General features: G+C 39.9%; 1 protein-coding gene across 10 annotated transcripts in view; it reads right to left on the reverse strand.

Moving 5' to 3' along the window:
• inpp4ab (inositol polyphosphate-4-phosphatase type I Ab) overlaps window positions 1-18,636 on the reverse strand; it is a 107,129-nt gene that overhangs the window by 37,271 nt on the left and 51,222 nt on the right. For 8 of the 10 annotated variants that reach the window (XM_085399655.1, XM_085399654.1, XM_085399657.1 and 5 more), the window contains 7 exons: window positions 6,884-7,125; window positions 6,065-6,109; window positions 5,560-5,678; window positions 4,808-4,924; window positions 4,646-4,725; window positions 1,340-1,451; window positions 753-843 (listed from right to left, as the gene is read on the reverse strand). In XM_085399655.1, the coding sequence (XP_085255781.1) occupies window positions 753-843; window positions 1,340-1,451; window positions 4,646-4,725; window positions 4,808-4,924; window positions 5,560-5,678; window positions 6,065-6,109; window positions 6,884-6,992 (673 nt within the window). In that variant the 5' untranslated portion in view covers window positions 6,993-7,125. Of the gene's footprint in view, window positions 1-752; window positions 844-1,339; window positions 1,452-4,645; window positions 4,726-4,807; window positions 4,925-5,559; window positions 5,679-6,064; window positions 6,110-6,883; window positions 7,126-14,074; window positions 14,135-18,636 lie in introns of all 10 variants that reach the window. The other 2 variants (XM_085399652.1, XM_085399651.1) reach the window with 1 other exon arrangement.

The following is an 18,636-nucleotide window of genomic DNA, read 5'->3' on the forward strand; positions in this document are numbered from 1 at the left end:
TTTTTGTCTTTGACCTGATCAACCTGTTCAACCTTAATTAAATAGACTAAAACTACCAGTGAAACTAATATAAACTACATTATATCTAAACATTTTCAAACAACAGAAACTAAACTGAAATAAGAAAACCCACTCTGGAAACTTAACTGAAACTAAACTCAACTGAAAATCAAAAGTCAAAATGAAATAAAAATAAAAAACAATTAGAAAATACCTACAAGTTGTGGTGTGTTGGCACAACTTTTACACTGAAGGCAAATTTTTGCCATTTCTGGTTTGTGTGACAGTTTATCCGAGTTTCACTTTCACTCAAACAGTAAACAACGAGTGTTTCTAAACAAGCTTACATCTTGTTAACGGAGGTTTTATTGTGCACCACCATGTGACTGGCAGCAGCTTCTAGCAACCACTCAACAACCAGCCAGGAATTAAACATTTTTCCTTCCCACCAGAGGTTGCCAGGGATCCACGGACTGATCTCTAAGCTTATGTGAAAGGGTTCTAATGAAGGCATTTAATGCAGGAAGATCTGTTTAACATTCATGTCTTTAAATGCTTACTCAGTTACCAGATTAAACAATTTTGATCCAAATGTTTAATTAAACTGATTAGAAATATATCAGCAAAGTACAGGACAATGTAGCCAAGTTATTTTAACTGATTTAAGAAGAAAGAAAAACAAAACTTCACCAAAACCTTACTAACACCACGCTACTTTGCACACACCGAGTCACAGAGCAAAGCTGTCCCACCTGAGCGCAGCAGGGTATCTTTGCACAACGAGGCGTACTTGATTCGGACTCCCATCGACTCCGTCAGGCTCTCGTCGACAGGCAGCACCGTCTGCAGGACAAGCACAAGCACCAACATTACACTACGTCAGCTCTGGCAGGCAGCATCCACCTTCCTTTATCTCTCCACTATCACCTACACCACACTCCCAGAGCTTCTACACAAACCCGAGATAAATGACTTTACTGCCACATGGCGATGTCTTTATTGTACCATGATCATTTAATATATATGCTTTATATGCAGTCACAGAAAGCAAGGCTCAGGAGCAAACATGCAGCATTTTACCAACATTTGAGAGACAATGAAGCGTAAACACTCAGAAGTCTGTCTGAGATATTTAAGTATACAAGTCTAATCAAATTCTTTACAAGCAAACATCAGAACTTTTGATGCAAATGCAAAATTATATTAATTGAATTAACCTCAGAACATTTGTTGAGCTTGCAGATATAATAACTGACGCCAGTGTTAGCCAATCATGGAAAATATCTACTCAGATCACAAGGAAGATAAATAAATCTGCCCGTGGCTGCCAGCCTCTTACCCGGCCGTTGATACTTTCTGGCAGACGTCCCATCGACATCCTCTGATCTGTTCTTTCCTCCATCTGCCACGCCGCCACAGTGATGTTCCCTACCCGCTGGTTCTCTGCTGATCTGCCCATTTGAACATAAAACAGCATTAAAGCTGCTAATCATTCTTTTAGTATCATTTAATTCCTAAATAGCTTTTTTAAGTGCCAAAAAACCTTCTGCAAACTAGGTTAAAATTAAGAGATCCGCTTTTAATCTTCTATGTTCTTACCAATGGCTGTATAAAGATCTTCTACAGTCAGTGGCTCTTTCTTCTCTGAAAGAACATCTTTAGCAGCCTTAGCTAATACTTGCTTCCTGTTTCCTATTCATTTTAAATGCGGTGTTCCTCAAGTCTCCCTCCTCAGCCCACGTTTGTTCTGTGTTTTTTTTTTTAAATATCCTTCTTCTCAGCCGGATGATTCATTTCCAGAGTGCCACCCACCACTGCCATTTCGATTATATTGAGTTACATGTCCTTCTGCTATCCAACATCCTCAGCAGATCTTCAGTGGCACACTAAAAACTAGAACCACAAATCTGTCACTATATGCTTTTTCCATTTCAAGTTTTGTCTTGCAAATTTAGCAGGAAACACACTTAAAGTAAAGGAAGGACGTCACACATCATTTCATTTGACTAACCACATTAGGCTTTGTGTCAAGATGGAGAAAAAAATTGAAGTAAATGACAAGCAGGCTTTTATATGTTGTAAATACATAAATGACAACACTTCTTACTTTTCAAAGTAAGAAGAAACATTTCATAAAAATGAAATGTTTCTTCTGTACAGTTAAAATTCAAGCATCTTTTATTTCTTGCTTACCGTTGTGGTCAGCAGTTTACACACAATCATCATGGGCATGAATGTCATGGTAATCTTTCTTTGGCTAGACTGCCTTGATGACATTAAATCATGGTTTGCATTAAATCTTTTGAATATAAATGACCAAAAAATTGAGATTGCTCTATTTGGACCTTCTGACCCTCGCTTTTCTCTTAAGGTTGACCATGGTCCTCTGGAAAAATCCAGAAATCCCTTTGCAAAGAATCTGGGAGTGTTCTTTGATAGCAGCTTTTCATTTGAGAAACAAATAAATTCTGTTGTAAAAGCCAACTTCTTCTAGCTCAGAGCCCTTGCAAAAACTAAGAACATTTTGTCATTTGCTGACTTTGAGAAAGTGAGACATGCATTTATTTCATCCAGGCTTGACTACTGTAATAGTCTTTATTTTGGTATCAGCCAGGCTCTGCTCTCTCATCTTCAGCTAGTTCAGAATGCTGCAGCCTGACTCTTGACAGGCACTCGTAAACATGACCATTTTCCCCAGCCTTGGTTCATTTACACTGGCTTCCAGTATGTTGTAGAATTGATTTTAAGATTTTATTGCTTGTTTTTAAATCTCTAAATGGATTAGCTCTGGCATACCTCTCTGATCTGTTAACTAAAAATACTCCAAATAGAACTCTTAGGTCAGCTGCTAGTTGCTTCTAGTTTGTCCCTAGAAGCAGTCTAAAAAACAGAGAAGACCGGGCCTTTGTGATTGCTGCGCCCAAACCTTGGATCAGTCTGCCTGTTGAAATTAGGATCTCTCCAACACTAGACATTTTTAAAACCTGTTTGAAAATGGTGTATGGTGCTGGCAAGGCTGGCAGCCTTAACCCAATTTCCATCGGGATGAATAAAATATTATCGATCAATCAATCAAAACACATTTTTACACTCTAGCTTTTAATTGTGACTGAGTTTTGTTTTGTTCTTTGTGTGTGTTTGATCTACTTTTTACTTTTTTATTATGTACAGCACTTTGGTCAGCCTGTGTTGTTTTTAAATCTGCTTATAAATAAATTGCTTGATTGATTGATAATCTTGTCTTTTTAATGATTTCTTTTAACTGTTCTTGTCCAGGGTGGAATGATTGTGCAGCATGCATCTTTAACAACTTTAAAACACTGGGTGCACATGTTTGTTAACTTCTTGTTAGTGATCATGATTGTGTCCAACTGGTAGCTTTTCTTTGCAGCATAAAAAGGATTGTTTGATAGAACTCATTGGACTGACCAATACTCAAAACTAAGGGAAAGTCTAAGGAACTCAGTGAAGATCCAAGAAGGAGAACTGTATATTTAAACAAGTTGGGAAAGTCTTTTGGAGTCTTTTCTAAACAACTGCAGATTCCAAGGTCATCGGTTCAAACAACTGTACTTAAGTACAAGTTATTCAGATTTGCTGAGGTCTGGAAGAAGATCCAAACTGTTACCCTCAAATAAGAGGAAATTGGTAGGGATGCCCAGGAACAAATCAGGAACCATCAAGACTCGAGCCTGTCATGAACTGGAAACTGCTGGAAGACCAAAATCTCTGTCCACAGTGACACCTGTTTTACATCATCATGGACTGAAAGGGTGCTGACCAAGAGAAAAGCCCCTTCTTGAAGATCTACACTTTCAAACTTGACTACAATTTGCAGCTGCCCACATCAACAAGCTAGATGCCTTCTAGAAAAAAGGTTTTATGGTCAAACCAAACAAAGATTGAGCTATTTGTCCACAATGACAAGAGGTATGTTTTCAAACCTGTACCAGCTCTCAAGCAGGGTGGTGCTAGCATCATGCTCTGGGGCTGTTTTGCTGTCAGTGGTACAGGTGATGCAAAAGGTGGATGGAATAATGAAGGAGGAGGACTACCTCCAAAATCTTTAACTTGACCTCAAATCAACAGCTAGACCATTGAAACTTTGACATAATTGGGTGTTCCAATAGGATAATGATCCCAAACACACATTAAAACTAGTTTTGAATGGATAAAGCAGGTTCACATTGAACTTCTGGAATGGCCTTCCCAAAACCCCGACCTAAACCCTGTTGAAAAGATTTGTGGACTGAGCTTAAAAGCCAAGATTGTGCCAAGAAACCAAACACTTTAACTCTCCCAATTCTGCCAAGAATAGCAGTCAAATATAAGCCAGGATTATACCAGAAGCTCACTGGTGGCTGTGAAAAGTGTCTGGTTGAGGTGCAACATGCTAAGAGACCTTGAACCAAATATTAGTGGGGGTGTAATTATGATATTGGAATATGCAGTTGCTTAGAAATGGCTTCAAGAAATCTTTCACTCGCAGTCAGTTTATGTCTTCAAAGTGAAAGTGGTGCATCAAGACGGCAATAAAACAGCAATAAGTTGGAGTGAGTTTTGCTTAAAGAACTGGGGTGAATTTAAAGAATCTTGAATACAGCAGTAAAAAAGCAGAAGTGTTGTGTGTTTAAGTGTGTGTTACCGCAGTTCGAGCTGTAATTTGTGGCTCTTCTCTTGCAGTATCTCCTTCACAGGGAAAAGTGCAGAGCCCAACATGTACATCTGGACAGACAGACAGTTCACACGCTGAGCTGCTTCTTTGCTCAAATTATTAAAATAAAATTATCAGTGCTGCTGGTCGTACCGTGCCCTGCGAGCGATCCTTCACATCATACGCAGCCAGTTTGACCTGCGTCAGCTGGTTGATGTTGGAGTCCTGGAAGAAGGCAATGCTGCTGAGGAAGCTGGGGTTACTGGTACCCTGTGGAGAGACACAGGTTACACAAAATAGTTCAGCAGTTCATGTTTTGTTTTATTGTTATTATCATAATCACATTTTCAAGGAAAAGTAACACAATAGCAGCTTCAATTTGCGTTGAAATTTAAGTTAAAAGTTCAAACCATGTGCAAAACAGGCATTTTGGAAGAAGAAAGTCATTGTAACACATACAGATACGCCTAAAAATACACTGGTTTCACACTGTATCATTTTAACTTTGCCAAATATGCATAAAAATACATATTTATGAGTGTTTACCCAACAAAATCCTTATTTTTGATGACTCACTCTGCACTTGAGGGGGCGTGCAAATAAATGCATTCAATACAAAGTGATGTGACCTCTGAAATTGCTCTTTCAGAGGTCACATTCGTGTTTGGCAACAAAACTTTTCTAAAAGTGTGTTTTTGCAGTTTTATTATTCATTTCTCCCTCGTCCTCCACATCCAGACTGAATGACGTAGATAAGGAAGGTGTGGGTGGTGGCAAACAGGTCACTATGCCGTCGTTAAGTCACACCTACAAGCTGAAATCAACGTTATGGAAGCTAGAGCTGCTTAAACATTAGTCCAACTGTAACTTTAAGTCTGTTTCTGTATCTGTGTGACGAGTCTGACCTCTATGACTTCAGTCTGGGCGTGTTTGGTCCAGAAGGCCTGCGGCGGCGTCGTGCAGCTCACTGCTACAAAGGTGTTGGGTTTTCGGTCCAGAGAAGGAGTCACCAGGTCTGTGCATGCTGGGTGAGAAAACACAAGCAAATCAAGCCAAGAGGCAAGCAGGAAGACTCTCTGAAGGCACTTGTGGTTGCACAGGCAGTCTTGCAGCTGCGAGGTTGGAGAGTTTGTTTCAAAATGTTTGGATTGATTACACATACTCATTAACTCACAACCAGCTGACCATATACTCATATATTCTCACTGTCTGATATATTTCTGCTGCTGAGCTGCTGTTTTATGGAGATTTTCTGAATATATTTTGCTACCATAAGAGCAGACTCTGCTCTTATGGTAGTCACTGTCACTTGCAGTGAGTAGATCATGAACTGAGGCACCAACGACCACTAAATTTAAATACGGGTTATAAATGTCACGGACAGCCATCATAAATGCTCATATTACTCACCCACACTGAATTCCAGCACAGGTTCATCTGGGTCCTGACTATTTCCTGCAAAGTAACACAAACGTCATCATAACATTAAGTCAGAGAAACAGCATTTGAAGCTTTTGTACATGATAAATTATGCTGCAGTACTAAAAAACAAAGTCGACCAGCAGTTCATTTATTAAAATCATCTCCAGCTGCAACATTGAAGCTACTCTACGTCAATTTTGATTATGTTTAGATGAAAATGAAACTAGCACCCTTGTAATGTCTTTTTAAATTAAAGGTAAACACAGCTCAGACTTTCAAAAGGCTTTTATTTTGAAATACACAGAATGACTTGACGTGGAATGACAGCTTGAGGTATTATACTTCCCTTTAGATTAATAGCATGTCTGTAAAAAGGATGTTTTCCTGTAATCCCTTTCATGGCTATAAGCCATGTTTACCTTTGTAGGAAAGGTTTTTATTTTGATCAGATCAAATCAGACTGCCTTGATATTAAATGAGTGACAGTCTGACGTGTTATACTATCAAGGTAAAGGGAAATACGTCTGTGAAAACAGGACGTTTCCCTGTAATCTGTTTGTAAATTAAAGGTAAAAAACTCATACAGGACATTTCAATGGCTTTTATTTTGAAATACAAAATCTGACCATTTTGATAATGTGTGAATATCTCAGGGATGCTTTATTAGTGTGAGTTGGACTTATTTGACCTTTTTCTAAACCTAACCTCCTTAAATGTGACCAAACTATATTTGACACTCTATTTTGCTCAAATGCACAAAACACTAAAAAGTTTCTGACTCTAGCTCAGTTTCCACGTTATTCTGACCTGCGAGCGCCAAGCTGATCATCTCGTTGGACAGCTCCAGCGTGTTGGCTCGGTACACCGACCACGGCCTCTGCGTCCTCGAGCCGCTGCGCTCCCTGCCCCCCGCCATGCCTGTCTGGGAGGAGCGAGTGACGGCAGGAGGCCTAAACACACACCGTCACGCGTGCAGTCGCACACTCCCATGTGATGTGACCCTCCACCTGCACAGATCCACGGCGGCGCCAAGGAAACGCTTCACCTCTCTACAAAGGACAAGAGCGGAGAGAAGAGGAGAGGTGAGGGATGTTTACCAACCAGAATTTACAGCAATGTTATATCTTTTAAAAATGACTTTTGTCCTTAAGGCATCAATGATCAGTTGGAGTTCCAAAACCCAGAACAACATACACCTATGTCCCCATCATCTGAGGGCTGTGCCATGAAGTCGGATTAGCAGATTTGTAGGTATGTTGAGCTTTAAGTCTTCAGCTTTGATCGCCATAGTAACTTATGCTGAACACATAACTTGGTCCAGAGCAATCAATCAAGTTCATTTCACTTTGATCTCCTGACTACAGTTATCTCCACATCTTGTTTACCAGGCTGTGAGACAGTCAGCTTCAATGTTTCAAAGTATCCAGTTTAAAGTTTCACAGATCTGACGTGCAGCCAGTAATTAATTAAAGTTAAAATGTTTATGTTACCGATCTGTGCACCAAATCTAATGATTAACGATTTTCTGGGGTATTAATGTTGTCCTATTTACAATCAAATTTGCATTTCACTTTTTTATTTTTTGTATTTATATTTTTTATGTTCGTTATACATTTTTTTCACCTTTTATCGTTACATGCTAACGTGTCCGATCAGGGTAGGGGGCGCTCACAGGGATTCTTTGTGTAAAAGAAGAGTGAAATACCCCTTTTTATGTAAACATACACCAGGCCTAGAGAGCTCGGCTTAACAGAGGAAGCTGACAACCACCGTTGTGATACTGGTCATCTTGTACTAGGGTAGAGCAAAGAAAGCTTGCTGTTGTTGACCTTTTTGAATCGTGGTATACCCCTCAGATCACAGTCGATCACAATCATCACACAGCATGTTGATCCTTTAACATAAAGTTAATTCTAAGAAGCAAATTAGAGAAAACATCAACTAACTGCTATATTTATCTATATTCTTTTCAAGCATTTAACAGCAACATCTGTTGTGGCATTTATTTATTTATTTATTTTAATTTCGGCAGTTTTGGTCCTCTATAAATACATAAATAAACTGCACTGCTGTTTTAGACTGTTTATGCTTTATTCTCTGTTTAATACGCTTGACTTGTTTAGTCTGGTTAGACTTATATAGTCCATTTAATCTATTGTGATAACAAGTTTGTTTGCACAAACAGAGGAGTCAGAGAATTCGTGGTTTATGGACACTAGCTGGACATCATCAGGACGACGTCTTTCAAGAGAAACAAAATCTAAAAACTGCATGTGGTGTAGTTTCGACATAAATTCCAACAAATACAATAATGAAAGTGTTTGAAGAACAGAAATGAGGAACGAGTCACAGAAAGTAAAACTTACAGGACAAACTGAAAATATTGGATGTGACTTTTGGGGTCGAGAACTCGAGCCTTTATTCACAATGGCCGCCGACGCAGCCTGCAGCATAAGTTCTTCTAAGGCTCAGCTCGTCTTCCTCCAGCTTATTTAATATTCTGCTTGTGTGCTCATGTTCTGCTTCAACCGTACACCCTTTTTGTTGCTGGAAGAATCTGATTTCACTAACAGGGATCGATCAATACGGCATCATCTCAGCATCTGAGAAACATGCAGCAACTTTCTGTGGCTCTCACTTTCACATCAGGGTCACAACACAACACAGCAATACATTCAATAATTTAATCATATGCAAATCTCTCCATGCAAATACAAAACAGACAGCCAGAGCGGAGATGGCCCCTTGCAGCGTGTTCAGGGTAAAGAAGGTCAAAAGCATCACATTAATTTTCATGAGGACACAAACAGAAAATCTTGTTTTTACAAATATGAATCAGCTGCAGGTTCGAATTTAAATGAGCGAGCATCCTCTTTTCCCACCGTGGGCCTTCATTACTGCTTCATTCACTGAGACACACACACCCAAAATGTATCTGCTATTCATTTAACCCAACCACCACAGAAGTGCACATGTGCTACATGCACAAGGTTGAGCTGTGCCCCCTTTTAAAGGTGATGTATATTCACTAAATGAGGGGTGTCAAACATAAGGCCCAGGGCCTGACGTGAGGACTGAAGTGAAGACTGAAGTAGGCCGTAAGGACTCCAATCCAGTCCACTGGACAGCTTTGACAAAATGTGAAGAACAGAGATTTTGGATTTTTAACTGTGTTTTCATTAATTTTGCAGCTTTTCCTAATTTTAGACCCCTGCACATAGATTTTATTACCAAAGTAATTAACCCATAAACAATGACATGACATAAAAAATTGGTTTTTTCACAGTCTATTAAAGAAATCAGCTTTTTCTGTTTTGTTTTGTTGGGCTCAGCTTCTTTTCTCATATTAAGATATATCAGGGACCACATGAGTTGTTAAACTTATTTACATATTTATGTTACATTTATGAAATGAATATGGCCCAATTTTTTTTTCCTTTTTCACTTTTGGTTTTTAAATTCAGTTGAGTTTCAGGTAGCTTTCCGAGCTTTTTAAAAAAAAAAAAAATTATTACAGCATTTTTGGAATAATGTCAGGAAAGCTTAAGGAAAATCAGGACACGTATAACAATATAACAAGAACATTTGACAGCACTTGGCTCTCTATCTTGTAGACATCTCATCAGACAGTTTGTGATAACAAATTTAACCAAAATATACAAATACCAAAACTATGTATATTTATTTTATTTTACCCAAGTTCCCAAAGTTTTTTCAAAGGTCTATTAGTAGTTTTTATTTTATTCAACTACACTGTTTTAGTTTAGTTTAATTTAACGACAGTAACCTTGGTGTAGACTCGAGGGTACTTGTATCTAAGCCATGAACATCACTCCTGTCCAGTGCCACTGAATCAGGGGTGTTTACTGCTGACACAACACAGGAGCAGCCTAGGTGAATACAGCACATCCGCTGGTTAAATAACATATCAACTTTTTATTAGCACTATTTATGTCTTTCATAAAAACTGTTTTTATGAAGGGTTTATGAAAGACAGTCCGCCGTGTCCCGCCATGTCCCAGAAATCAAAACATCAGACTGCTTCCAGGAAGACTGGCCGTCAGCTCAGGACCAGGAATGTTTGGAAGCAAATAATTCAATTCAAATCACACAGCAACATTAAGGACTAACCTCAAGCGGTGCATTGTGGACTAGACCAACATCAATAACCATAGTTTTTAAGGTTTCCACTTTTGTTTATGTCTAAAGTTGTTGCAGTGCTGCTTTTGTTTGTTTTTAAAAAACCTCAGTCAGATCATCTGTAGATTTCAACGTGCTACTTACAAATTTTTCAGAGGTGAAAGAATGTGGACCATTTTTAACGGTGGTAATGGTGTTTGTCTGCTTTAGGGGACTGAAGAACAAACTGAAAAGGCCACTCAGAAGGTTTTGAAGGTAAAGAACTTGAAAATTCTGCAAATACCTCAACCTAGCATGAACTTCACGTGCTGAAGACACAAACTAACAACTGGAAACCCAGTTCTTTAGTAACATCCATTAACATTTAATTTCTGACTGTGTTAAACTGGAAAAGAAAAAATATTTTTTTGCTCTGCCCCTCAAATGCAAAGCTTAAGTCTACACTTCTTGCACCTCCAACACTCCACATGGTGTCACAGTCCAAACACGTCCCAGGCTATGTTGTCTCATATATGGATATGTTGATAGTGTGAAAGAGTGAAGAGCGTATCTGTCTCTGTGTGTGTGTGTGTGTGTGTGTGTGTGTGTGTGTGTGTGTGTGTGTGTGTGTGTGTGTGTGTGTGTGTGTGTGTGTGTGTGTGTGTGTGTGTGTGAGAGAACATGCTCTGTCAGCCTCCTGAGCCCCAGCACGTCTGCATAAACAGTGGAAAATACATAAGAGCACAGTTTGTGTCTGTGTGTGAGCTCTCGCTGCTTCACCAGAGCATTTTATGTGATGTTTTAATGCCTGATGAACGTTCCCCATTTGCCCATCTATTTTTTTTTTCCTCTGTTCTCCTGCTTATTTTTGTTATCCTTATATATGTCATCTTGAGCGTCTCACCAACATCTTGTCTGTCCATCGTTCTTCACCCCTGTACTTTTTTTTTTTTTTGCTCCACTCCTCTTTTGGGATTGTCCCCCTAAAGGTTTCGGTCTGTGTACAAGCAAATGTCCCACTCTTTCTCCTGCTTTTCTTCTCTTTGTCCCATTTTTGTAAAGAGCAATTAGCCTATTTACAGCAAAGCTGTCCACACGAGGGACTGTACCCAGCTCAGATGGAGGAGCACCGCGGTCTAGATTAACAATACACACAAGGAGATCTCTGCAGTATTTGGGTTGAGTTGTGCTCCATTTCCTACAGAAAAAAATAATCAAAATAATGTGTGGATAATCACACCTGTTTCTACAAAACAGCCAAACTGTTTTCCTGACACTATGTGCTACACAAAAGCCCACTCACATTTAAACACACACTGTATATAAAAGATGGACTTAGCCACTGGGACATCACCCATTTGTTTTGGTCTAAGTGGTTAGAGAATTAGCAGTTTTACAGGTTAGTTGTTTGAAGCCAGAAATTAGCATATTTGGACGAGAGCATGGAGCACTAAGCTAACGATAGGAAGCTTAGACCTCAGTCATACACGCTAGAGACCAGTTAGAGACCCCTTGGCAAACTTAGGTGGAGAGATAAAAACGGTTGTTCTGTGACCAGTTGGTGAGTGGTTGCTGAAGGGAACTACACCAAAAGCCCCATTTTCATTAGTTTAGTTGCTAGCAGATTGCCCCAGTCATCCGGCATGCATATAAGCACTTGCTAACTACAAGCCAAGAGTTCGTAAAACTAGCAAAAAAACAAAAATAAAAAACAAAAAAACCCCAAAAACTTTTAGTTATGAACCTGGTAAATCTGACAGTGCAGCAGGCAGATTTTGCTTGAAGTGTCTCTTAAAATAAGTAATGCGGTCTGACTGTCACTGAAAGGAATAAAAGACTCGAGCATTACAGCTGAGCCCAGTTATTACAGAGTAATCAAAAGATGGTATGTTCTTGCATTGAGCTAAAAATAACTTAAAGTGGCTCATTAAGAAAAGTGATAATGTATTTATCTTTGGAAAATATTAAAAAAATAACATACAGGAGTGCACAAAATGTGTTCCTTCAATTTCAGATGTTGAAAACTGGAACCATAAAACCGGCATTTTAACCAAAGAGGTCCAGAATGTGAGCTTAATTGTGGGTCTGGGTTAATAGTCGCTGGCCTACTTCCTGATGTATATGGTCCACCACTAACAGTGTTCCATTTCGGGCCATAGAGGTGCCCTACATCTGTCACTGCAAACAAGTGGAGCACTACCTGAAGGAAAATCTACCCTATTTGCATTTGCATTCAAATGTAGTTTTGCACTGGACTGTGAGCAGGATGCTGCGGGTCCAAATTTTCCTAACTACACCATGAGGTGGCTGACTACTCAATGAAATATTAACCAATAGGACACTGTAGCTGCAAAACTGATCATTAAAACATTAAAACCACTGACAGGCTAAATGAACAACACTGATCATCTTCTTCTCCTGGAAAACTTCAGTCCTGGCATTCAGGTGGATGCTATTTTGACACATACAAAATAAGCAAACCTCCCCCAGCTGGACAATTTGTCCTGCAAACCCACAAAACTCCTCCTCATGTTATTACACAGCATTTAACACTTACATTTGCAGAACTACACAAAGGAGAACAGCAAGTCACATTAATAAAACCCAACACCTAAGTAAAGGTTAAACCAGTAATTTCGAGCAAATTTGACTTAAATCAGGGGTCCCCAATCCCAGTCCACGAGGGCCGGTGTCCCTGCAGGTTTTAGATCTCACCCTGGGTCAACACACCTGAATCACATGATTAGTTCGTTACCAGGCCTCTGGAGAACTTCAAGACATGTTGAGAAGGTCATTTATCCATTTAAATCAGCTGTGATGGATCAAGGACACATCTAAAACCTGAAGGGACACCGGCCCTCGTGGACTGGGATTGGGGACCCCTGACTTAAATAAACCAGACCACACATAGTATTGTCTTATTTTACTTTTAATAGCGTTCTCCTTTTGTGACATTTGTCGCTGATGCATATAAACAAGATATTTTTATTACTTTGGCTTTAGATTTTGATTCAAGAGCTGTATTTTTACTATTAGCATGGCTGCTTTTTAATCATTTGGCCTTAAATATCCCCTCCCTATGTAACTTCTGCCTGGTAATGAATGCATGTATAATTGGAGAAGAGTCAGTAAATGAATGCACAGCATGCATGTCAGGTTCAGACAGATTTAATACAGCTCTGTTTTAATGAGGTACAAAATTTAAGACCTGTGAAGACAAACTCATTTACGGTGGAGGTATTGTGCTTTTAGCTATTTTCTGTCACCTTATTTCCTTTCAGTGTTGTTAAGCACGGTCAAAGTGACCGTGCTTTTGATCTGTGAGGTCAAGATAATGTAAAAGTAATCACTCTGAGCCAAAAGAGGCTTTCAAAAACTCTAAATGCTCAGTTTCAGGCATTTTTTCTACTCTTGGCTCTGTATGATGTCAGAAAGAGTGCCCATGCGAGGGGCAACCTATCAGAATAAAGCTGCCATAAAGGAGGGAGGAACTAGAACAGTCTGAAGTAAGGGGGGTTCACAGAGGTCTGGTAAAGTTAAGGAGGGATTATTTTAAACTATAAACCATGCAAAGCTCCTCTAGTAGAGTCCAAGAGTAAAACTAAGGAGCTAGAAATTAGTGGAACAACTCTGTTTTAATATCAATCCAACAAATTTGGAGGGCATTTTCTAGAGACTGTGACAATTTGTTTTTCTAAGTTTGATAAATGGGAATCATACTGATAATTTCTGCATAAAAAGTAGCAGCAAGGCATAATTTAACAATTTTTACTAATAAAATCATCCAATGCATCTGTTAAAAGCTGCAGTCACAGTATGTGCAGATACTATACAAAACAAAGTGAACAGTAAACATGCAATAACTGTGCACTCTATAACCTTAAAATGCTGCTTGTGAACTCGGACTCCAGCAGTCAGGATGGCTGCAGCTCCATCTCCCTAAAGATTTATACACACACACACACACACACACACACACGCACGCACGCACACACACACACACACACACACACACACACACACACAAGTCAACAGCTATACAGCCATCGTGGCTCCAGTTCATTTTAATGACTGCAGCAAGTCTCCACTCCAAGTGCGTGCCTACCATCTGACCGGCTCACTATCAGCCAACTGTATCTGTACAACAGCTTTAGTATATTTAATGAACTCATGCAAACTTTTACCTTTGAAAATAGGTGATATTTGTTGTTTTTAAATGAATTGTTTCCAGCATTTTAAGCTCTCTAAGCTTCATAAGCAAAAGCTGTAGTTACTTGAAAATGTCCATCTTATATTAGAAAACTAGTTGAGCCTGGTGTCAAACTGTAGGTAAAATTGTAAGTAGGCCTTTGGCAAGCTAAAGAAAGCACATACAGCTAGCAAGCAAATGAGCTAATTCTCAGGGGGTCATGTAGGGAATTTATTTCCTATTTGACTGATTTTTGATTTTTTGATTTTTTTAAAATTGGAATGAGATTTCAGGAAGAACCCTTGACCTCATGAGTAGTACTTAAAGGCAACGACAATACCTCTGATTTAGCTTTCAGATCTACTGTCCCAGCAGTGGATAAAATAACAGCGGTGTGTGGATGAGTTCAGATAATCAGTCTTATTAAACGACTAATCAAACTATCAGCATTCCGAGCAATAGAAGAGTCTCTTTCTGAATTACATGAGGTCATTCAGCACTAATTAGATAGAATAGATCTCTCTAATGAAAGAAGGAAAGGCCACTGAAGAGCAATCTGTAAACAGCCACAGAGTCATGAAAATACATGTTATAATCAAGAGCAGCTTCGTTCAGACCCTTCTGATTAGTCTTTAGATAAACTCAAAGTAGCAGGTGTGCCAGAAAATTCTGTACAACTTTATTTAATCATTTCAGAAGGTTTCAAATTAAGTTAAGGTAACAATCCAATCTGCTGCTGCAGTTTTAGCGATTTTTCCTCACCAATACATTCAGCTTTCTCCTGTAATTAGTTTCCACCTTTGGCAAGTTTCCTTTAATCCGTGTAGATCGCCATGAGTATCAAATGTTTTTCCTAAGAGTCAGAAGAGAATTGGGGATGAGCACTTTTAAATAGGAGACCACTTTTCTAGGAGTGATCTACAGAAGGAGCTGAAACTGTCATGAGTGCTTATAGAAGATTTAAGATGATTTTAATGGTACTTTCACTACCATGACTACCTTCACAGCTGTATTTAATATTCATCTCCACTGCCTGAGACTTTTATCCCAAATAAAAATAAAAAAAATACACTCACTGGCCACTTTATTGGGTACAACATGTCAACTGCTTGTTAATGCAAATATTTAAGATGACCTGCTGAAGTTCAAACTGAACATCAGAATGTAGATTAAATGATCTATTTAAGTGACTTTGAACGCAGCATAGTTATTGTTATAAGTATTACATAAACTGCTTTTCCCTCCACACAACATCTATCTATCAGGGCTGTGTTCTTTCTCCTCTGCTCTTCTCCCTGTACACCAACTGCTGCACCTCCACCCACCAGTCTGTCAAGCTAATCAAGTTTGCAGATGACACCACCGTTATTGGACTCATCTCGGACGGGGATGAGTCTGCCTACAGGAGGGAGGTTGAACGTCTGGTGTCCTGGTGCAGCCACAACAACCTGGTGCTGAATGCCCAGAAGACAGTGGAGATTATTGTGGACTTCAGGAAGCACACAGCCCCACTCCCCCCCATCATCCTGACTGACACCCCCATCACCTCTGTGGACTCATTCCGCTTCCTGGGTACCACCATCACTCAGGACCTGAAGTGGGAGCCCACCATCACCTCCGTCATCAAGAAAGCCCAGCAGAGGATGTACTTCCTGAGGCAGCTGAAGAAATTCAACCTGCCAACACGGACGATGATGCAATTCTACACCGCAATCATCGAGTCCATCCTCACCTCCTCCATCACCGTGTGGTACGCTGGAGCCACTATCAGGGACAAACAGAGACTGCAGCGTGTTGTGCGCTCTGCTGAGAAGGTGATTGGCTGTAGACTCCCATCTCTGCAGGACCTGTACACCTCCAGGACACTGCGGCGTGCAGCTCGGATCTCAGCTGACCCTTCTCACCCTGGATACAGTCTGTTTGACCTGCTCCCCTCAGGCAGGAGGCTCCGGTCCATTCGCACCAGAACCTCTCGCCATAAGAACAGTTTCTTCCCCTCTGCTGTTGGACACATGAACAATAAACGTACGACTGTCCCCACCACTAACTCATGACCCTACGCTGTGTTCACTGCATCATTCCATGTTTTGGCACTGATCACCACCTGCACTCATGTATATATCTTTCTACGTAGCACTTTTAATTCTTATTCTCATGTATATATCTCATGTATATCTCATGCATATATCTTTCTACGTAGCACTTTTAATTCTTATTCTTACTTTTATTTTTTTTCATGTCTATTTAAGCGCAATTTATGACAGCATGTTTGCACTGAAGCACCGCAGCAATTTCCTAATGTTGTAAACCTGCTCAACATTTGGCAATAAAACCCATTCTGATTCTGATTCTGATCTCTGGTCCAAAAAACAGAAAATGTCTTGTTGATGTCAGAGGCCAGAGGAGAATGGCCAGCCTACTTCAAGCCGATACATTAACTCAAATAACCACTCATTACAACGAAGGTATGCAGAAGAGCATCTCAACAGCAGCAGAAGACCACACTAAGTGCTACTCTCAGCTAACAGCAGGAAACTGAAGCTACAATTCACACAAGATACCAAAATTAGACAACAGAAGTTCAGAAAACTGTTGGCTGGTCCGTCGAGTTTCAATTTCTGCTGTGAAATTTGCTTTAAACAGCATGAAAGCATGGATCCATTGTGCCTTGTATCAACAGTTAAGGCTGCTGGTGGTGTAATGGTGTGGGGGATATTTTTTGGCACGCTTTAACCCCCGAAATACAAATCGAGCAACTCCACAGCCAACCTGAGTGTTGTTGCTGACCATGTCCATCTCTTTATGACCACAGTGTACCTGCTTATGATGGCTGCTTCCAGCAGGATAACACGGCATGTCACAAAGCTCAGATCATCTCAAACTGGTTTCTCGAACATGACAATGAGTTCACTGTACTCAAATGAACCTCCACAGTCTCCAGATCTCAATCCTACAGAGCACCTTTGGGATGTTATCATGTCAATATGGATCACCATCTCTAAGGAATGCTTCCACCACCTCGTTGAATCTGTGCCACGTACAATTAAGACAGTTTTGAAGGCAAAGAGGATCAAACCTGGTGCAAGAATCAAAACATTTAAGGTGTCACCACCCCCCTAAAGAAAAGGTTTAATAGAAAGAATCTATTAGACTCTGTGCATCTCTGGTCTTTGTTTCTAGAAGAAGAAAAAAAAATTCCAGCCTCTCAGCCAACTGAAGTCACTTTTTCCACTCCCAGGGCCAAAAAACACCAGGGTTTGAGAGGGCTCAAGATGTCCAATTTTCCTTATCAAAACTGGGCTCATACACACACTCCAAAACAAAAGTCCAGGCATTTAATGGGCAGCAGTTAGCGATCTCAATCCTTTCACTACCCAGAAATGGTCAAGTATATTTTCACCATTTCACAGATCTGCAAACAAATACTGCTTCCTGGCATTTTCCTTCTTCAGTTTGAGTTCACACTACATCCTGCCTAAAACAAACCCTCTCTGTATGGCCTGCAGCAGATGACAGTGACAGATTTAACTTCTTGAATCAATGCAGCAGGTCTGGAAATTCACTACAAACAAAAAACACCAAATGACAAACTTTTACAAAGGGGATAAACCCGCCATATAAGGCAGCTCCAAATTTGGCATGCTTCTATGTGTCAATGTAGGTTTCTGAGTCAGATGAACCAGAGACACACATACACCGTATAAACACCACGGTTAATCCAGGCCAGAGCTCCTGACCTAAAACCCCGATCCAGGATTCACAAAGCGCATTCAGGTTAATTAGTGGTACAAACAGGCCTAAAGATCCATCAACAGCAGCAATTACAGGGAGGACTTGGGTACATCTCAAGTTTTACTATGAAATACTGCAAGCAATAAAAGCCTCACTTAAGTTCTAGCTTATAATTTTTGTAGATCTGAAAGCATTTGATCACCTCAGGTGGAAAACAATGACTTCTGTCATTTTCTTGTCCTTACTGGGAAACCGTGTTCACAGTCAGACTCTCAAGGAATCATCCATAAAGAACAAGACAAAAAACAAAAACAAAAAACAAACCAATACACTACAACCACAAAAATTTTAAATTTTATGTTCTTCCAATTGCTTCCATTGTGGACGCAGCTTAACCAGAGAGGCTGATGAACAGCACATCTATTATTAGATATTAACTTATTAAGAAAATTTAGGCCTGCTGGTGAGTGCAGAAATGGCATTTACCTACCCCTACCCTATACTACTGCCATAATCAGAA

Source organism: Rhamphochromis longiceps, linkage group LG23 (assembly GCF_057381845.1).
Source record: "Rhamphochromis longiceps isolate RC_006_pf linkage group LG23, R_longiceps_female_GT1.1, whole genome shotgun sequence".
NCBI classification, from domain to species: domain Eukaryota; kingdom Metazoa; phylum Chordata; class Actinopteri; order Cichliformes; family Cichlidae; genus Rhamphochromis; species Rhamphochromis longiceps.